General features: G+C 42.3%; 1 protein-coding gene across 3 annotated transcripts in view; it reads right to left on the reverse strand.

The window, feature by feature from the left end:
• DOCK8 (dedicator of cytokinesis 8) overlaps positions 1 to 20,632 on the reverse strand; it is a 249,849-nt gene that overhangs the window by 78,945 nt on the left and 150,272 nt on the right. For 2 of the 3 annotated variants that reach the window (XM_024252560.3, XM_024252563.3), the window contains 9 exons: positions 18,772 to 18,889; positions 16,597 to 16,667; positions 15,344 to 15,482; positions 14,624 to 14,725; positions 10,608 to 10,703; positions 9,702 to 9,936; positions 6,967 to 7,131; positions 5,015 to 5,187; positions 1,300 to 1,395 (listed from right to left, as the gene is read on the reverse strand). In XM_024252560.3, the coding sequence (XP_024108328.3) occupies positions 1,300 to 1,395; positions 5,015 to 5,187; positions 6,967 to 7,131; positions 9,702 to 9,936; positions 10,608 to 10,703; positions 14,624 to 14,725; positions 15,344 to 15,482; positions 16,597 to 16,667; positions 18,772 to 18,889 (1,195 nt within the window). The remainder of the gene's footprint in view (positions 1 to 1,299; positions 1,396 to 5,014; positions 5,188 to 6,966; positions 7,132 to 9,701; positions 9,937 to 10,607; positions 10,704 to 14,623; positions 14,726 to 15,343; positions 15,483 to 16,596; positions 16,668 to 18,771; positions 18,890 to 20,632) is intronic. The other variant, XM_024252561.3, reaches the window with a different exon arrangement.

Consider the following 20,632-nt stretch of genomic DNA (forward strand, 5'->3'; position numbering starts at 1 on the left):
TTAGCCTAACCATATCTTTTTTCACTTTTCCTTTTATAGTTAAATCCTGGTACCTCTCACTAGACATATGGTGCCTGGAATACTGCAAAGTGTATAGCACCAGGCCCCGGCCCTCCCACACTTGGTCTTTCCCTCATCCAGTCCAAAGGGAGACTTGGGGAGGCTCATTCCCTCCTTGCCTGTTTAATAAACATTTCCCTGTGATGTTAGCTCTTGCAAATGGCTTCCTGTGTTATCCTTTGCAATAAGCATATTTACTTTTTTTTTTTCTTTTTTTTTTTGAGATGGAGTCTCATTCTGTCACCCAGGCTGGAGTGCAGTGGCACGATCTCAGCTCACTGCAACCTCTGCCCCTCGGGTTCAAGTGATTCTCCTGCCTCAGCCTCCCGAGTAGCTGAGATTACAGGTGCCTGCCACCATGCCTGGCTAGTTTTTGAATCTTTAGTAGGAGGGGGTTTCACCATGTTGGCCAGGCTTATCTCGAACTCCTGACCTCAGGTGATCCACCCACCTCAGCCTCCGAAAGTGCTGGGGTAAGGTATGAGCCACCGTGCCCCACCATATTTACATTTTAATACAGGTCTTCAAAGACATTAAAAACATAAGTAGCTACTATAATGGTGAGACTCTTGGGTGCCTAGAAGAGAGGAAACTTAGGGCAGACAGTTTTTTTTTCCCTCCATCCCTCAGACCACACAGGCTGTGACTATGATTGGAGAATTTTGTTGCTTTAAAAATCCTGGTAAGCAGTTTAACAGCTTTTAAAGTTTCTGAACTCATAGGTAAGGCTGATTGTGAAGAATTACGAGGAAGCATTTCATATTGGTTTATATAGTACTGAAACAAATGATACCTAATTATTGCCATTCACTTTTGTCAAGGATGAATTGTCCCCAGCTTTCCCTCTACTAAAAGGAGGCTAATGCAGTGGTTCTCAAAATGTGGTCCCTGGACCAGCATCAGCTGGGAACTTGTTAGAAATGCAAATTCTTGAGCCTCCAGCTCAGATCTATTGAATCAGAAACTCAGGAGGTAGGGTCCAGTGATGAGTTTTAACAAGGCTTCCAGGTAATTCTGATGCATGAGAAAGTGGGAGAAACACTGAGTTAATGGGCAGTTAGGTGGTCAAATGTGGGGTAAAGGACAGGGCTGCAAAAATGTGTGTGGGGTGTGTGTGTGTATTAGCACATCAGGAACAGGCAGGGGAGCACTTTGACTATTTTCAAGCACAGTGTGAGGGCATAAGGAAATCCTTCTGTTCTTATCCCAGGATGAACCTCACATTGCTCTATTCAGTACCTTTTTGCTGGCTGGCCTTGGGGCTGCAGTTGAACTTGGAACATCACTATTGCCAGAGCAATAGTAAGACATTCGGCTGCAGTTGCGATCGGTGATCTAAAACACACAAACCATGGCTTAACAGTCAACCAACCATGGAAAGGTAAGCCAGACATCTGGAAATCACAACCTCAGAATTCATTTTTTTATACATTTTTTTTTTTCCTGGTTACAAAGGTAAAAGAATTGTCATAAGTAAATATAAAACAAAGCAAAGACAGTGAAGTTATACCTAATTTTACTTGCTGTTGAGATAATACCCGTTAATAGTTTGTGTGTAGCAACCTACAGTTAAAAACTATTTAAGAATCTGGGCTGCTGAGTAGTCCCTTCTAGGAGTCTGTGACTTCAGGGGACGCCAGGAAAAAATGTGTGGGAACAGTGTCTCTCTGTGGTTTAGTATGGTACTGCACTACACTGTCTCCTAAACACCAAAACATTGTCAAAAACTACCTCTGAAAGGAAGTGGAGCGGTCATGCTCTATTAGACATTTTCTCCCCATGCTACAAAATAATTAGAAACTTGTTAACCCTGTCCACATAAAAATTTAATATTTTCATTTTATTAAAGAAAAATAGATCAAGGCTGTCAGTAATAGCTGCAGACCACTTCTTTCCTGGGTGATCAGAAAGTGGTATTGCTGAAAGGGGCTTTCAATATGAGGCTGAGTTGTGACGTGCTGGCAAATGTTTAACAACCAGTTGTCAGGGGGGTAGGGGTAATCTGTAGCATTTGCCAATTTTTGTGCCATAAATACTTTCATCATAACTGATTTCAATCTACCAACACGATGTCATAGAAATGCAGTGTGGTAGCAAACCATTATATAATATTTCCATCACACAGACACAGTAAACATAAAGAACGAAGAACTTAGATATTGTAGCATATAGTGAAATTATTAGGAAGGGACTAGGTTTACCTTTTTAAAGTGAACTTTTAATTTTGAAGTATAACTTATATAGTTATTATTAGATTTACAGAGAAGTTACAAAGGTAGTATTTCTTATATGACTTTCATTGCATTTCTCTTAATATCTTTTATAGTAAGGTACGTTTGTCAAAACTAAGAAATTAACATTGATATGTTACTATTAACTAAACCACGAACGATTCGGATTTCACCAGTTTTTGCACTCATGTCCTATTTCTGTTCCAGGATACAATCTAGCATACCACATTGCATTCAGATTACCTTTGTTTTTAATATAACTTACTTAATTTTAAGTTTATACGATTTAATTTTAACAATGTCTGTTTCAAAACTGGCTCAAAAAATTCTGGAAAACTAAGCAATCAGCTTTTGGGAAGAGGTACGAGCTCACTCCAGCACATCCCTGAACTGATTTTTGTAAGTCAAAAAGGATAGAATATGAATAATTCCTGATGGCTCAAACTACTGATCATCAGCATCTCAGGGGGTGAATTCAGTGGTTTTTTTGTTTTTTTTTATTTTTTTATTTTTTTAGACGTAGTCTCACTCTGCTGCCCAGGTTGGAGTGCGGTGGCACGATCTCGGCTTACTGCAAGTTCCGCCTCCTGGGTTCACGCCATTCTCCTGTCTCAGCCTCCTGAGTAGCTGGGATTACAGGCATCCGCCACCACACCCAGCTAATTTTTTGTACTTTTAGTAGAGACACGGTTTCACCATGTTAGCCAGGATGGTCTCGATCTCCTGACCTTGTGATCTGCCCTCCTCAGCCTCCCAAAGTGCTGGGATTACTGGCATGAGCCACGGCGCCCAGCCAAATCCAGTGTTTTTAAAAGATCCAGGGTAGATGGTTCTTAAGTTCATCCAGGGACCAGGACCTCTGCAGAGATGAGGACATGAGGCCCAGCACAGTTAAATGACTTTCCCATGGCCACACAGCGGGGCAGTATTGGCGCCTAGCCCCAAACCCTGGTCTCCAGATTTCCTTCCTCATACCACACTGTGTCAAGTGGGTGAAACTTGTAAGGGTGAAACTGTGTCTGTGTCTAAACTTAGAGATTTTGATTTCTCTTAATCAGGGGAAATGATATTACTCTAATAGCTCAGCCACCCTGAGGCCACAGATCATTGGAGAAAAAATTCAGGCTAAGAATTCTTCATGGTAGCTTTGTGAGTAGACTAAAGACCGTGGATCTCATACTCCATCTTTTAAAAAAGGGTGAATTTTATGGTATGTGAATAATATCGTAATCTTTAAAAAATTCCTAATGAGAGACAATCTACAAAATACCTGACCATTACTCCTCAAAACTGTCAAGGTCTTGACAGTCTAAGAAATTGTTCCCAGCAAGAGGAGCCTATGGAGGCAAGATTGCAAAATGTAATGTGGCATCCAGAATGGGATCCTGGGACAGAAAAAGGACATTAGAGAAAAACTGAGAAGGTGTGAATAAAGATGAACTTAATGAATAATATTCCATGAATATTGGTTCACTAATTGTGCCAAAAGTACCATTCGAATGTAAAATGTTAATAAAGGAGAGACTGGGTATAGAGTATATAATTCCGTAACTCTAAAACTGTTCTGAAAGTCAAGCTTTACCATGAAAAAAATAAAGAATTCATAGAGGGAAAAACAACACAGGGCAAGCCATCAACCCTCTCAGGATGTCAGTTTTTATTTGCTTGTAAAATTTGGCATTGCTCCTTGGGATTTTTTTTTTTTTTTGAGACGGAGTCTCGCTCTTGTAGCCCAAGCTGGAGTGCAGTGGTGCAATCTCGGCTCGCTGCAACCTCTACCTCCTGTGTTCAAGTGATTCTCCTGCCTCAGCCTTCTGAGTAGCTGGAATTACAGGCGCCCACCACCATGCCCGACTAATGTTTTGTATCTTTTTTTGAGACAGAGTTTTGCTCTTGTTGCCCAGGCTGGAGTGAAATGGCACAATCTCAGCTCACCGCAACCTCCGCCTCCTGGGTTGAAGCGATTCTCCTGCCTCAGCTTCCCGAGTAGCTGGGATTACAGGCATGTGCCACCACGCCTGGCTAATTTTGTATTTTTAGTAGAGACAGGGTTTCACCATGTTAGCCAGGCTGGTCTCGAACTCCTGACCTTGTGATCCACCCACCTCGGCCTCCCAAAGTGCTGGGATTACAGGCGTGAGTCACCGTGCTTGGCCAATGTTTTTATTTTTAGTAGAGACAGGGTTTCACCATGTTGGCCAGGCTGGTCTTGAACTCTTGGCCTCAAGTAATCCGCCTGCCTCGGCCTCCCAAAGTGCTAGGATTACAGGCATGAGCCACCACACCCGGCTGTTCCTTCGGACTTTTTTGTGAGATAATCAATCTGTGGATGTTAATGAATGTAAGAGGTAGGTATTAAAGAAAAAAAACTAAATTAAAGGCAACCTTTCCAGGTATCAAAAGTTAAAGCTATTTTTTTTCCTTGAAAATAAAATGCATGGTTTAGCCACATGACTCCATGTGGCTAAACCCCTGATGCTTTAAAACTTTGCTACCCAAGCTAAGTAGTTCTCAGCAAATCCTCAGATGCTGGTCTTGCTGCTGCATCTGTCAGAATGGTCTTAATCTGTTCTAAAGAACGTTAATCACTCCAAAGCTGAGCATTAAGGCATCTGATCAGCACGGTGGGCAGCAGTAGTGGTTGCTTTTGTGTTATTTCTCCAAGTTTTAGTTAAAAAAAAAAAAAGCCTGTGTCCCCTTCCAGGGTTTGACATCTTTCCTACCTTTGAAGACATGATGTTCTTCACTTCCTCGTCTGCTGCGGAGTGTGTCCCCACAAGGTCTGGGTTACTGCTGCTCATCACCCGGGCCTGCAGCAGCTTTGAACTCACAGCAGCAGCTGATGTGCGGCCATACGTGTGGTAGCTCCGAGGGTCTGGGAGGGCAGTGGGAGCGCCTGCACCCCACCAGGCAGAGACATGTCAACAGACAGGGGAACAGAGTTACTTACTGAGTTTAAGAAGGAATTGAAGAGGGATAGGGTAGATGAAAAGCCACTGGATTAGGCCTTGGAATTAGGGTCTTCTTAACAAATCCTGGTTGGGGCAGGGGGCAATCTTTTGGAGAGAAGTAGATGGGGCATAAGGCACCTGGGAGTGGTGGCGATCATGGTAAACAGCCAACACATGCCTCTTACTAAGGCAGGGGGTACTACTGGCTCCAGTCTATCACTGCCATCGGGAAACGGACCCCAGGGTTGCTGAGGTCCGTTTTAGCTTCTCATGAGAAGCTAAAAATGTGGATATTTTTAATTTATCAATATTTAAATGACAACTTTACAATTCATGCAGTGAGGTTTTCTCAGATTCAAAAATCCATAGAGTCATCTGAACCTTGTGAGGATTACTGTATATGATGTATACAGCACTGTTTTTCATCTTTAAATGTTGACATGTTTTCACAAGTGGTTATGGGAGTCTATGAGATATTACTATTTAATTTTTTTTTTTTTAAGACAGGGTCTCACTTTGTCCTCCAGGCTGGAGTGCAGTGGCATGATCTCGGCTCACTGCAACCTCCGCCTCCCAGGTTCAAGCAATCCTCTTGCCTCAGCCTTCCGAGTAGCTGGGACTACAGGCACCTGCCACCACGCCTGGCTAATTTTTGTATTTTTTATAGAAATGGGCTTTTGCCATGTTGCCTAGGCTGGTCTTGAACTCCTGAGCTCAAATGATCTGCTCACCTTGGCCTCCCAAAGTGCTAGGATTACAGGCATGAACCACCGCACCCAGCCACATCACTAGTATTTTTAAAAACTCAATCAAATTTTCAGATTTACTAGAAATGAGGCTGCACAGACCAACAAAAGTGTCATGTTTATTTGGGCCTGCAATTTTGTGAACTCACTGACACTAATTTTTATATCATGCTGACAAGAAGTTCTACTTGATTATTACTTATGTAAATAATTAAGAAGAGTTGGGGAAATGCATTACTATTATTTCAATAGTTCAGTTTGAGGGAAATGTGAAAAGGGATTTTTTTTTAATAACAAAAAGTTTAAGAACCACTGCCATTGGATATATATTATTTCCTTTATTATACTAGAATCCTAGGCATCAGTCACCACTTCTCCATCTTAAAAGAGAGATTCTCAGCTGAATCATAAATTAGCAAGTGGGTAAAGACCAGTGAGGGATTATCAAATGGGCAGACAAAATAAGTGTTTAGAGCATAAAAAGAGGCAAGGAGGGAGGAAGAAAGATCTATAAGAAACACATAATTTCAGCATTCATGTAAGTTTTGTATTGTTCTGAAAACGAAAATGGAATTTTAGGGTGTTTGTTTGTTTGCTTGTTTGTTTTAAGAGATGGGATCTCGCTCTGTTTCCCAGGCTGGAGTGCAGTGGTGCAATCATAGCTCACTGCAGCCTCCAACTCCTGGGCTTAAATGATCCTCCTGCCTCAGCTTCCTGAGTAGCTGGGACTACAGGTATGTGCCACCATGCTCTGCTAATTTTTATATTTTTTGCAGAGACAGAGTCTCGTTATGTTCCCTGGGCTGGTCTCCAACTTCTGGCTCCGAGTGATCCTGCCATCTCAGCCTCCTAGAGTGCTGGGATTGCAGATGTGAGCCACTGCACTCAGCATAGGATGTTTTATTTTGGATTACACTCCAGTGGGGTGGAGGTGGCGTTGCCCTGCCCACCAGAGTCCCACACTCAGGGCAACTCTACCTGACTTGGGCACATCCCTTTGCACCTCTGGCAGGCGGAAGACGTAGTGCACGTAGGAAGCCAGCAGGCAGTTCCTCCCATGCTGGTCCTTGCTCAGGTCCTTGCTGTTGTGCAGACTGTTGGCGATGGCCACCACGGACTCGAAGGCAAACTGGGAGAAGTTGGCTGAGGAACCAAGAGAAAAATGGGTAGTCCCACAGCTGGTCCTTAAGGAGCCCGAGGTGGAAGTTTCTCCAGGACAGTGACAATGAGTCCTGACCGCTGACCAATTTAACTAGGCCTGGGAAGGGTAAATGGTTTTGGTGAGCTCTGGCATGCTGGCTCTGAGTACCACAGATGCCTCCACATTCCCTCCTTTGACCTTCCTCCTCCTGCCACGGAATAGCATTGATGGTTTTTAATGACAAAGACATAAGACTGTCCAGACGTCCTCCTTCTCTAAGCCAGGTTGTAAACTGATGCTACTCATTGGGGGCTGCAGACAGACATCACCACTATCACCTGCTTGCTACTAAGAAATGCAGAATCTCAGGCCCCACCCCAGAGAGTGTATTAATCAGGTTCTGCATTTTACAAGATGCCCACGTGACTATTGTGGACACTATGATTTGAGATGTGCTGCACAACCCTGATTCTTGTACAGATTAACTTAAAAATGTTTGCATATCAAGTCATTCCCACAGTGGGCCCATGCACAGTTGATTTACTGCATAGACCCTCTTGTTCTGGTGCCCTAAGCCTCTATAGTTTGGCTCCAATATACTTATGTAACCTTGTACCCTTTTTGGCTCAGTTCAACATCCCTTAAAATGAGGCAGTCATTGTATTGTCCCATCATGCCTGCTCTCTTACCTCTGAGACTTTGCTCATGCTGTTATCCTCGCCTAGAAAGCCCTCCTCACTCCTATCCACAAAATCACACCGACTCTGTGAATCTCGCACAAGTCCCACCTCCTCCATGAAGCCGCCTGACTCCACACAGTACAGGGCTCAAGTGAAACTGAGTTACATGATTCTCCAGCTGTGTTTGGTGGTAAACTGTCTCTCTGTGAAAGCTGGAATCCTTCCCATGCAAAGTGAATTTCTCAAATTTTTTGTGCCCCCACTGTGCTTTCCATTGCATAGACACAGAATAGGTTCTGAATAAATGCTTGTAGACTAGCCACCTCCACTTATGCTGCCGATGCCAACACCCTGTGGTCCTCACACCACAAGGTGGCAACTTGCTATGGAGAAGCTGCTCAAAACACATAAATATTTTTGTCTGGTGAACAAGTCTGTATTAACTAGTTGGAACATACAAAGCAGTGTGCCACATATGTGGGGGCACAGAAAGTAATCAAAGGAGGGCAGAGCTCTGCAAGAATCTAGCTGGAGAGGCAATTGCTACATGGATGAAAAGTTAGCCTCCAATACAGGATGTTTGATCTGTGGAACCACAAAAGATACATATCAGGGTGCAAAGCAGAGTGAGAGATTAAGAGCACATGCCCCTCCCTGGCTCTAAAAGGTCTCTCACTTCATTGTCCCAGCCCACTTCCACACGTGCTTCTGTTCTACCACCAACTATGCTATTGACTTTCTTGCTGACACTCCCACACTTTTCTGGTTCTCTGCTGTGCTGCGCTCATCTCATTGCTCCTATTCTATTGGTTTTCACTCTCTTCCTTCTTCAAGGCCATCTCTTCATGTGGACCTCCTGCATCCTCCCAGATGGATGTTTTCTCACTCTCTCCTTTGATATCACCCTCCCTACCACCACTGCAAAATTTAGCTGTGTCCCTTTGAGGACTCTTGTCCTGTGCTGCTGACTCTTTGCCATATTATAAGTCCTCTGAGGTCTGAGATGTTCTTGGTTATTGTCACAAAGCCTACAACTTTTAGTACAGTACTGGGCATGTGGATAGTACCCAAAAGACGTCTGCTGGACTGGAAAGCAAAGAGCTATATAGACACAGCTGAAAATGGTGGCAAATAAAGATGCCCTATACCAGCCAGTCTACCCTGGAAGAGTTAGGAGAACCACTGGACTCTGGTCATGCCTCCAGGATAAGCTTTTGAGATTATTTCTAAGGGAAAATGTACACATTGTATTTAGTGTTAATTTGTTAAAAGTAAGCATTTAAAATAGACTGTAAGAGAGAATGGATGAGTTCTAGGGGGAGGGATGAATAGGGAGTGACTGCTAAAGGGCATGGGGTTTTATTTGGAGGTGATGAAAATGTTATAAAACTAGATTGTAGCGATCATTGCACAACCTTGTGACTATACTAAAAACCACTGAACTATACACTTTAAAATAGTGAGTTTATGTTTTAACTTTAAAAACTGATTGCATTGCATTTCAATTTAGAGAGTTCCTTCCCTCCATTTAACACAGGTTGTCTTACTTTAAAATGTTCCATTTCCTGTTAGTCAAGAAAATAAAAATATCTTCAAGGTAAAATAAATTCATCAATTACCAGAAATGGAATTTTGAAGACTGCCTATAATCATTTAATAAAGTTTACAAAAAGCTATAATATTAAGAACCCTATTTTAATGCTTCTTTTTCTTTCCAACATGCAGAAAGTCTCAAAAAAAAAATAGCATAAGACTTGGCCTCCCTTGAACACACATCATCAGTGGAAAGGAAGATCACATTGTCTCTGGATTTCTGGAAAGTCATTTTTCATTAAAGAAGGCAATGCTTGCTTGCTCCTGCCTCCTCCCAGCCCAGCCCTGCAGGTTCATACCTGTCTGGCCAGCGATGACCATGGGCTGCACGGACAGCTGGAAGAGCTTGTCCAGCACCAGGTGCAGGAAGAGCACGAGCGGCTCCAGGCGGGAGGAGTTCAGGCAGATGATGCTGAGCTTCAGCTCATGCTCCAGTGCCATCTCGCTGATTTTCTGATCCAGCACGCGGATGGGGAAGGTCACCTGGCTCTCCAGGGAGTGGCAGAGGGTAAAGAACTTCTCCAGGTGGTTGTCCTGGGAAGGGAGAAGGCAGGACTCATGGGGTTTTATACCATCAATGTTCACCAGTGGATTCACAAACACAATCGAATAGCTCTTTATGGGTAGAACCTCTTATCCAGCGTTTCAGACCAGAAGGTCTAAGACATGATGTTTCAGACCGAGGTTATGAACTTCTTTGTAGAATGTGGTGCATGAAATTGAACCTTTCAATAATTATTAGCTAAAGAAGAAATAATTTAGGCTCTGACATGTTCTGTAAGCAGAGGTCAGCATACCAGGTAAGCATACTGCCAAGAGAGGGGTCTCAGCAGATGCAGAACTCAGACAGTGGCAGGTAAAGGAGGGAGTACGGAATTTCTTTTCAAGGGCTGGCAAAGTGGCAGAGTTACAGAGGGAAAAGAAGTAACAGCAGATGAGAGTTTCAAATCAAGTCTCCCCACAAAGTTTCTCAACTAACAGTGCAGATACTAGGTTCTTTCCTTTAGGTGCTCAGTGGTTTTGTAAGGTCTTTCTATTCCAATGACAAATGAAACCTAAAGAGGTTTGCGTGTCCCCACAAAGAACAAAAGGATTATTTTTTATTTATCTGTAGACAAGGATTTTCATTGATCTTTTATTGGCCTGTCCTTCAAAGGCTCCTCTGCTGCCCCTTTACCTTCATTATTAACCTTGACATTCCTTACCTGGGTGTGCACAGAAGAAACAGCTTGCACTTCAATATTAAATACTCCCTTATGTCCTTCAGCCCACTTAATGGGAGGATTCTGTAATGGGACTTTCTGTGTTAAAGAAAAAAAAAAAAAAAAGATTAGCAATCCAATTCCCTTTTCTGGTTACTAACAAGCAATGCAGAGCAACTTGACTGGAAATGTCAGGATTATATAAATACATAACTCTCTTGAAAACTAATCTAACTGTTCTTGGAGTCAGGAGCCCTGGATTCAACTCCAATTCTATACCAGTTATTATTTATGTATTTATTCATTCCTTTTGAGACAGGGTCCCACTCTGTCACCAGGCTGAAGTACAGTGGTGCAATCACGGCTCACTGCAGCCTCGACCTCCTGGGCTCAGATGATCCTCCCATCTCAAGTCTCTGGAGTAGCGGGGACTACAGGCACACACCACCACACCCAGCTAATTTTTCTATTTTTTGTAGAAATGCGGTTTCACCATGTTGCCCAAGCTGGTCTCAAACTTCTGGGCTCAAGTGATCCACCCGCTTCAGCCTCCCAAAATGTTGGGATTATAGGTGTGAGCCACTGTGCCCCGCTTCAAACTAGTTATTTTTACTTAGACGAGTCAATTAAACTTTCTGGGCCTTAGTGTTCTGTTCTCATGCTGTGAGAAGAGGGTTGAACTGTGTGATCTATCTCTAAGTTCCAAACCAGCGTTGATGATTCTGGATTCTAGGAATTAAAATAAATTAAGAACCCAGCAATTTCCCCATTAATCAGAATTGTCAGGACAAAGTATAGAATATCTTTACAAGACATGAAATTTTAATACTTTTGAGTACCCAATATTACTTTCCCTTTCACCACAGTTTTTCCAAGTGTTTCCAACATGTTTCTAGGCCAGCTTGGCTCCTGCTTTAATTACTCAAAGTGACTCTTTTATACTGTTTATATATCAATTCCTTTGTAGGCCTTAGAGACAGTTTCTTGCCTTAAATTCCCATTGAAATTGCATTCCTTTGGAGATATCCTGCAGTGTTGAGTGAGGAGGGCCTCGCCTAGGTTTGTATGTCTTTCATTGTAATGAAAGGTAGATGTGTACAGGGGATGGAGACCTTTAAAGCTATCTGAAGCAGTCACAAACTGGGGCCCAAAGTGGGCTCTAGCCTACACACACGTTCTGTTTGAAGTATTAGGAGCTTTAAAAAATTAGTTACCAATATTTGAAAGCCTGAAAATTTCCTATAAAAGACTGCTTTTCCAACTTCATTTGAGTACTGGAAGAAATTAAAAATTGGCCTTATATCCTAGCATGTCACCAATCTGCAGAGTGAAGGGAACAGCTGTGGCCTTCAGATGGGGCAGAGACAATCTCTAGAGTGAACAGATGCCACCAGAACAAGGCATTCATTTATGTTACTCATCTGGATCCTGTGGGCACTTGAGTTTGCCATCTGTGATCTAAAAGAGCACTGTCCAGTGGAAATATAATGTGAGCTATATATGTAATTTAAAATCATCTAGTGGCCACATTAAAAAAGTAAAAAGGGGCCAGGCATGGTGGCTCACACCTATAATCCCAGGACTTTGGGAGTCCAAGGTGGGAGGATCACATGAGGCCAGGAGTTTGAGACCAGCCTGAGCAGCATAGCAAGACCCTGTTTCTACTGAAAAAAAAGAAAAAAAAATTAGCTGGGCATGGTGGTGCATGCCTATAGTCCCAGCTACTAAGGAGGCCAAGGTGAGAGGATTGCTTGAGCCTATGAGTTCAAGATTACAGTGAGCTGTGATCACGCCACTGCACTCCAGCCTGAGTGACAGAGCAAGACCCTGTCTCTAAAAAAAAAAAAAAAAAAAAAAAAGGAACATGTGAAAGTAATATTTCATTTAACTCAATATAGCCTAAAGACTGTTTCAATATGTAATCAATGTAAAAAATTATTAATACGATATTTCATATTTTTCCCCACGAAGTTTTTGAAATCTGGTGCATATTTTACTTATAGCACATATCTCAGTTTGAACTAGCCATATTTTCCTCAATAGCCACATGCAGCTAGTGGCTATCTTATTAGACAGTGCAGGTTTAAAGGATACTAAGAGAGGCTAAGGGTATATCTATAAACACAGCATAGCGCAAGTAAGAAAAATGAATTAATGTTTACTTAGGAATTGAATTTGTTGTTTGGCAAGCATTATCTCATTTAATGCTTACAGCAACCTTATAGGCAGATATGCAGATATGGGCTCAGTTTCATCTTCGAGACTCAAAGAGGGTAAGCAACTCACCAACATTCACACAGCTAGGGAGTGGCAGAATCTAGACTTTGGACACAGATTTGTCTCTCTCCAACACTCAGGTATTTCCTATAGCTTAAGAAGATAATGGGGGTTCTAAGAAATTAGAGTGTGCAACTTGATGATGAGAAGGTGGTTTTGAGTGCTACTGAAAGGTGTTGATGTCCAAATCATAAAGACCAATCAGGGAAATGTCTGTGGACATACTCGGATTGCCCCTTAGATGGCTTTGATGAGAGAAGTTTTGGTTTACCAGACACATGCCTGTGGTCCAGGGCAAAAGTTGGTTCTCTCTTTAAGGAAAAAAGAAAATAAGAGGAAAACAACCGGAAGTGAGGCAGTAGATGGTGAAAGAACAGAGAAGAAAGTTGACTGGAATGGTTGAAATTAAATTCAAATTTCTGCGAAATTCTTCAACTTAAAATTGCAAGGAAAGCAAAAGAGATGGAGGATCTGTAGATTAAAAGCGTCTCCAGAGACATAACAATCGATAGCAGTGTGTAGACCTTATTTGAATACCAATTTTAAAAAGCAAGCATCAAAAATATATCATTAGTGGGATAATTAAAAATTTGATCAGTGACTGAATATTTGATGATACTAAGAAACTACAGTTAAAATTTTAAAGTATGACAATGGTATTGTGATGCTTAAAAACAAATCCCTTATCTTTTAAGATGCAGACTAAAATGAAATATGATGTCCGAGATTTACTTCAAAATAATACTTATTGATGTAAACCTATGCAAGGAACTGAGAAGTGGGATAGCAATGTGACAGCTGGTGCAGTCAGGGTGGACAGTCCCCTGGGCTCCCTTTATTTATTTTTTATTTATTTATTTTGAGATGGAGTCTCACTCTGTCACCCAGGCTGCAGTGCAGTGGTGTGATCTCAGCTCACTGCAACCTCCACTTCCCAGGTTAAAGTGATTCTCCTGCCTCAGCCTCCCGAGTAGCTGGGATTACAGGCACCTGACACCACGCGCGGCTAATTTTTTTGTATTTTTAGTACAGATGGAGTTTCACCATGTTGGCCAGGCTGGTCTTGAACTCCTCACCTCAAGTGATCTGCCTGCCTCGGCCTCCCAAAGTGCTGGGATTACAGGCACCCAACACCAGGACCGGCTAATTTTTGTATTTTTAGTAGAGATGGGGTTTCGCCACATTGGCCAGGCTGGTCTTGAAATCCTGACCTCAGGTGATCCGCCTGGGCTTCTCTTTAAATGGGTGCACTGCAGCGGAGTGGAGGGGCAAGAGGAAGTGCCAGAAACAGGAAGTGGGAAAGGCTATTGGCATTGGGATTGGTAGGAGAATAAATACCTTGGTATCTACCTGAGGGCTGTGACAACTGACCCAAGAAAGAAACGGATGGAATCTGGCCTGGGAATCTTTCATAAGGATCCTTGATGGGAGCAGTTGTTTATTATGAATGGCCTTAGTTTGCCTCCTCTTCTATAATACATTATTCTGGGAATCCCTCTGTGGTAGATAATGCAAGGTTATGCTGCCTTGGGTGTAGGCTGCATCTACTAAACATTCTGATTTGGTGGCATTTAAAAGAATGAGGTTTCACAGTCAGTTATTCCTCCCATCCTATCAGAACAATGTGCTCTCTGAGAACACGATGAGCATCCATGGCCACATGGGAATGAAAAGTGGGCCTGGGAAGGTGGTCCAAGACTACAGCTGGACAAGAAACGGCTGATGGCCAGCTTGCCAATTACCTCAGCAGAATGCATGGAGTAGTTGGGTGGCAATTTTTCCAAGGCAACTGGGAGACAGTAGGATCCAGTTTGAAGACGTTCATTTAAGAGAATTGGCAGCCACTGAAACAGACGATGTAAATAATAAAGTGGTATTTATTAGAGCATATAATTCTGGCAATTTATCTAGCTCGCAATAATCAAATGCAACTAAACAGTGATTAGATATTGACCGGTACTCTTTTTGGCAGTAATTTCTGTCCAGTTCTTTGCATTTTAAATCTCTGAGAGCTCCTGAAATGTTAATATTGATGATTTATTGCTTTTGGAGCTAAAGCAGTAGCATTTTTCTCTGTAGCCAATGTTTGTGTGTGTCTGAACAACATCAATGTTTACTTTACCTTTTATATCTTTTCAGGAAAAAATTGTTTCTTCTTGGGGGACAAAGCTAGTTCTATACGTGAAGCATGGATATTAAATTTGGAAATAGTGAACATTGCAACGCTTTTTAAAAAACAAATGAGTATTCTTCCAACATCTATCACACACTAGCTTTCCATTCCTGAAATTTGACATTTGCTAAGGCAAATCATTTCTGCCTCTTGCTATAATGTGGCTTAGCATGTTTTGCTACTTCTGACTGGAAAAAATCAAGTGAATAGAATTTGGTTGTTTATCTCTGCAGTGACCTCAGATGCACCAACAACTGCAGTGTGAGTCAGCAGGCTGGAAACGACTCACTGAATATCCCAGGAGAGTTTCCACGGAGGCTCCTTGCTTCTGCTGACAGCTGATATGGTAGAAGGTGAACAGGAGGTGGTGATTTACTGTGAGCTTAGCGGGGAGCTTAATTTTCACTTCTTCATAAAAGTCAGGAGACCTGTTTCAAAAGCACATTATACACAAATAACTTTTAGCAAGAATGATGACTTCTCCGATTGTAAAACGCCACGGCCCCTTTGCTCCTCAGAATTTGCCTGTTTTGCTTTTCATTTTACATTACTCTGCTCTGAAGCTAGAAGTCCCTGAGACCAAGCTTATGTTATTAGATACACTTCCCTTACATAAAACTGTTCATGAACTAAAGGCTTTGTCAGGAAAAAAAAAACAAAAAACAAAAAAAACTCCCCCACACAATGGAAAACTCCAACAACTTAATTTGAAGAAAGGATGAGGTTTGGACTCCTGCTGTGACCTCCTTTTTCCATCTCTACCCAAGGAACCAAGCCTAGCACCTAGCTGCACTCATCAAAGAGTAGAAGCAAATGAATGAGGCAGGAGGAAAAAGGAACCGGATTTAACTGCATTATGAAGCCCTAGGTGCTTCATTAATTACGAAGTACATTGTGTACATTGTAAAGTAATGTAGGTATGTAATGTACATTACCTCACTTAATCCTCATCCCAATCCCAGAATGTGCTTAAATGAAGGACTTAATTAGGCCCAGGTTATCAGGCCCGGATCAAACCCAATTCCGTCCGACACTGTGCAGATGTCTCTCCCTTCCCTGTGGAACATGAATAACAGGGTAGGCATTATCCCATGACTCCATTTGCCGGTGGAATAATGAGTGTTCCATTTCTCCTTTGGTCAGCCTAGGCAGGCAGTGGGGCAGGTGTCAAGTGGAGAGGACAGGGACACACAGGGCAAGGGGAGCTGGATTGTGCTTCTGGCCCCCTCCAGGGTCTCAAAGCAAGTTAGGAAATGTGTTTCCTTAATTAACGTAATACAACCTCTTTGCATCATACTAGACTAGAAGCTTTCGGAAAAGTCAAAACTATATTGGATTCGTGAAGACACGTTCTTCTCTCAGTCTTGGTTAATGGCAAAGCTATACATCTTCAACACAGATCATGGAACTGGCATGGATTTCCTTTGCCCCTCAGTCCCTGAATTATAAAAATAGTTACGAGGAACCACCCAGGGGACTTGGAAAAAACAGGAGATGATGAAACCATCTTGGCGTATATTTAGAATGCTGAAACAGACTTACTTATTATGGTATGTAACAGCTGTGTACACTTCCTGCAGAAATTCAGGCCCGCTGGACTTTCCAAAGATGACCTGTTCACCAGTAGAGAAAGGATCAAATTATCAGTAACATTTGGGTACATCGAATTGACTATCATCAGGCCAACCGAATGTTCTGGTCTCATAGAGCTGCATTTTGTACAATTAAGAGTGCTGGGTTGGCCAGGAGCAGTGGCTCACGCCTGTAATCTCAGCACCCTGGGAGGTCGGGGTGGGAGAATGGCTTGAGCCCAGGAGTTGGAGACCAGCCTGGGCAACATGGCGAAACCTCATCTCTACAAAAAAATACAAAAATTAGCCAGGCATGGTGGCATATGTGTATAGTCCCTGCTACTCAGGGGACGGAGGCAGGAGGATCGCTTGAGCCTAGGAAGCAGAGGTTGCAGTGAGCTGAGATTGCATCATTGCACTCCAGCCTGGGCAAGAGTGAGATCCTGTCTCAAAAAGAAAAAAAAAGTGCTGGGACTACAACTGGCCCAAGCACACCAGTGCAGAGGAACTGGCTATGAAGGGTGAAATGAGGTTCCAAGGGGCTATATTAGTGACCAAGGGCCACATGTTTGTGAGATTAGAAAACCAGTACTCTCTCCACTCTGCCTCACTGCCTAGAGGTCTATCCAACAGGCCAAAGTTACATACTTTTGTCTTGAGTGAGAAATCCCCAGTTCCAGGTTCTTCTCTCTCCGAACATACAGACCTAGTCACTTAGGTGGTTTCAATCTCCACTGCCTTATCCACATTTGTGCTATTTAGAAAAAGATACCTCCTTGGGCCTGAAGCAGCATTTAGGATGCATTATGAACAAGTGCACTCACCTTTGTGCAGAGAAAAAAAGCTCTTTCCTCTAGATGCAGTAATCCCAACACCAGAACCCATGGCTCAGTGAATGAAGAACAGACTGGACTTTAGCCCACAGTCACCCTTGGCTGGGCATCTTGGCTGCCACAGGATCTGCACAAGCATGCCTGGTATTCCTGGCAGTGGCATGCCAGGGGCCTGAGCAGAGAGAACTAAGAGGACCCCACCACTGTCTTAAGACACCTTGCATTGGGAAGACAGGTGGGACATTAGGAGAAAGGTTTTTTTTTTTCTTTTTTTCTTTGGGTGGGACATTAAGAAAAAGGTTTTTTTTTTCTTTTTTTTCTTTTTTGTTTTAGAAAGGTATATTAACTGAGTGCAGTGGCTCACGCCTGTAATCCCAGCACTTTAGGAGGCCAAGGCGGGTGGATCAGCTGAGGTCAGGAGTTTGAGACCACCCTGGCCAACATGGTGAAACCCCATCTCTACTAAAAATACAAAATTAGCTGGGCGTGGTGGCATGCACCTGTAATCCCACCTACTTGGAAGGCTGAGGCAGGAGAATCACTTGAATTTGGGAGGTGGAGGTTGTGGCCATAGTACTCCAGCCTGGGCAAACAGAGTGAAACTCCGTCTCAAAAAGAAAGAAAGAAAGAAAGTTATATGAACTGAATTCTATGACTTATGGGAAATAGTAATAGCTAACCACCATCTCATCTAGTAGGATATGGTTTAAAAAGTATAAATTCTGGCATTTTGAGTTCCTTGGAGCACACTGCATTTTATATATATATATATATATATATATATATGTATATAATTTGATTTATATTTTGCCTCAGAACAAAGATCCACTCCTAGAAGGTGTGGAGGTGGTGTGTGTTTATAATTACTAGGCAGTACTTTGTATTTATTAGCACTGTAGTCCAAGGCTTCAGTAAGTGTGTAACACAGTGTGTGTATAACACAGTGTGTACAGTTTTTGCATGGAAGACACTCAGCAAACATGGCGCACATGTTGAGCCATCTCTTTACTTTGTATGCCTTTAGAGTGGGGTGGTCCTATGGGCAGTATGGAAAGACTTTATGATTTTTTTTAATCCTCTAAAATGATCTGTATGTTCCAAGCTCACTACAGAATAAGTTGAGAAAGAGATTGTCAAGTAAGACTGACCCTGTTTCTCCATTGGTATCCTGGGCACAGAAGCCCTTGCACATGCTCAGCAGTATTGGCCTGGAATAGACGGACTCTGTACACTGATGAGTCCTGGACTTGTGTGAATTGACAGGGGTGTGCAGCCCACCCTGATTTGAGGCAAATGTTCATTTCCCTCCTTACCGGCATCGCGTTGCTAGCATCTTCTCCACACATAAACTGGATCTTTATTGTAATGTTCCGGGCTGATGCTAGTTTGTTTACAAAGTTCAGCCTCTGTGGGTAGACATAGAGAAGGTTTCTGAAAAAGAAGAGATAAAGAATCAATGAAAAAGGTCTAGAGTTTATTTTAACTAAGTTCTTCAGCAAATACTGAGACTTCCATTCATGGGGTGCTTTTTCCAAAGAAGTTTTTCCTCTCAGAAGTGAATTATTATTGGAGGGAGTGAATTACTTGATTCTTCCTCTTCAGCTACAGTCATCTGAAAATAACCCCCACTGCTCTCTGTTTCGCTACAAGTAAAGATGTTTTTGCTGCAGCTTAGAAAGTCTTAATGTCTTGGAATGTGGAAATCTGCCTAGAGGTAATTATATCTCTGATACACAGATAAAGAAGGCAAAAAAGGTCCAGCTCATTTTAAATAAAACTCATGGCCGTAGATGATGGCCTAATGTCATTCTTCTCTTTTTTCTTCCTAATTTTTATGTAATAGTTTCCTTTTCTTACTGGCATGGCACTCACATTGGCTTAGCTTTCTGTTCTTATCTAAGATGGCAGCTCAAACCTCCAAGCTCAATTACTGTGTAATAACAACAACAATATGAATAATATATCCATCCATTTGACAACTATAGGACAGGTACTAGGCTACCCAGTGCCTGGGTAACTTGCCTATGTTTTTCTTTCTATTTGCATTATTAGTAGTAGATTCCACTACAACGTAAGTTCCACAAGGACAGGGATTTTTCTCTGATGTTTTTGATTCACTGATGTATCTCCAGCAGCTAGAATAGTGCCTGGGACACAATAGTATTAAGTAAGTGTTTGTTGAATGAAGGAATGAGCATATACATAATTGATGAAGTATATTCCTGGCTTGAAGAAACAATAATAATGATACTAACATTTAAACAGGACTTATCCTGAGTCAGGCCAATGTTCCAAATACTTCATATTTATTAATTTGTTTAATTCTCATAGCTATCCTATAGGTAGGTACTATTATCATTGTCATCATCCCCATGTCACAAGTGAGGAACAAATGAGATACAGAGATGTTAGGTAATATACCCCATATCATATAACTAAATGGCAGAGCTGGGAATTGAACCCAGACTGTCTAGTTCCAGAGTCATGCTCATAACCACTGTATTCTCTCAGATAAGAGCCCTGATAAGCATGGCCTTTTCATACTGTGCTATCCTGACATCTCTCAGGGACAAGTTTGCCTCCATTTTCTAGGTATTAACAGTGGCATGTCAACCTGCATTTCCCAGCCTGTCCCACAGAGCCCTAGTGTTCTTCAAAGTGTTAACAAGTGTATGGGGAAGGTACAGGGGTTGAGCAAATGTGGTTGGGAAAGACCAGGGCAAAGTGAGATAAACAGGTTACTGTGCACTGAGAATGCCTTAGAAGGAGAAAGACTCTTCTTTCCCCAAATGTTTTGACCTCAGAACTCCTTTCATTTATTTATCCTTTCATCGTAGCTTTTATGAATTTAACATTCTGAGAAATTATTTGGGGAAACATTGAGATAAACTTACCTAGTCACAGAAGAACATCCCACATCAAGGAAAGAACAGTTAGGGCACAGGGATTCTCTACTCAAATCTCTTGCAAAATAATGAATGCTCTCAGGTATTCGAGAGGAAAAATGATAATTGGAACAATCAAGAACACACAGGAGCCATTACGTTGGATGTGCAAGTTCAAAGGCCATGGAGGCAAATAAATAGTATTCCTAGGTCTTATTTTACCCTCATCTCTCTATTTTGGGTGACTCCCTGGAGGCAGAATGGGGCTGGCCTGGTGCTGGGAGCGAGT

Source organism: Pongo abelii, chromosome 13, assembly GCF_028885655.2.
Source record: "Pongo abelii isolate AG06213 chromosome 13, NHGRI_mPonAbe1-v2.0_pri, whole genome shotgun sequence".
Lineage (NCBI taxonomy): Eukaryota > Metazoa > Chordata > Mammalia > Primates > Hominidae > Pongo > Pongo abelii.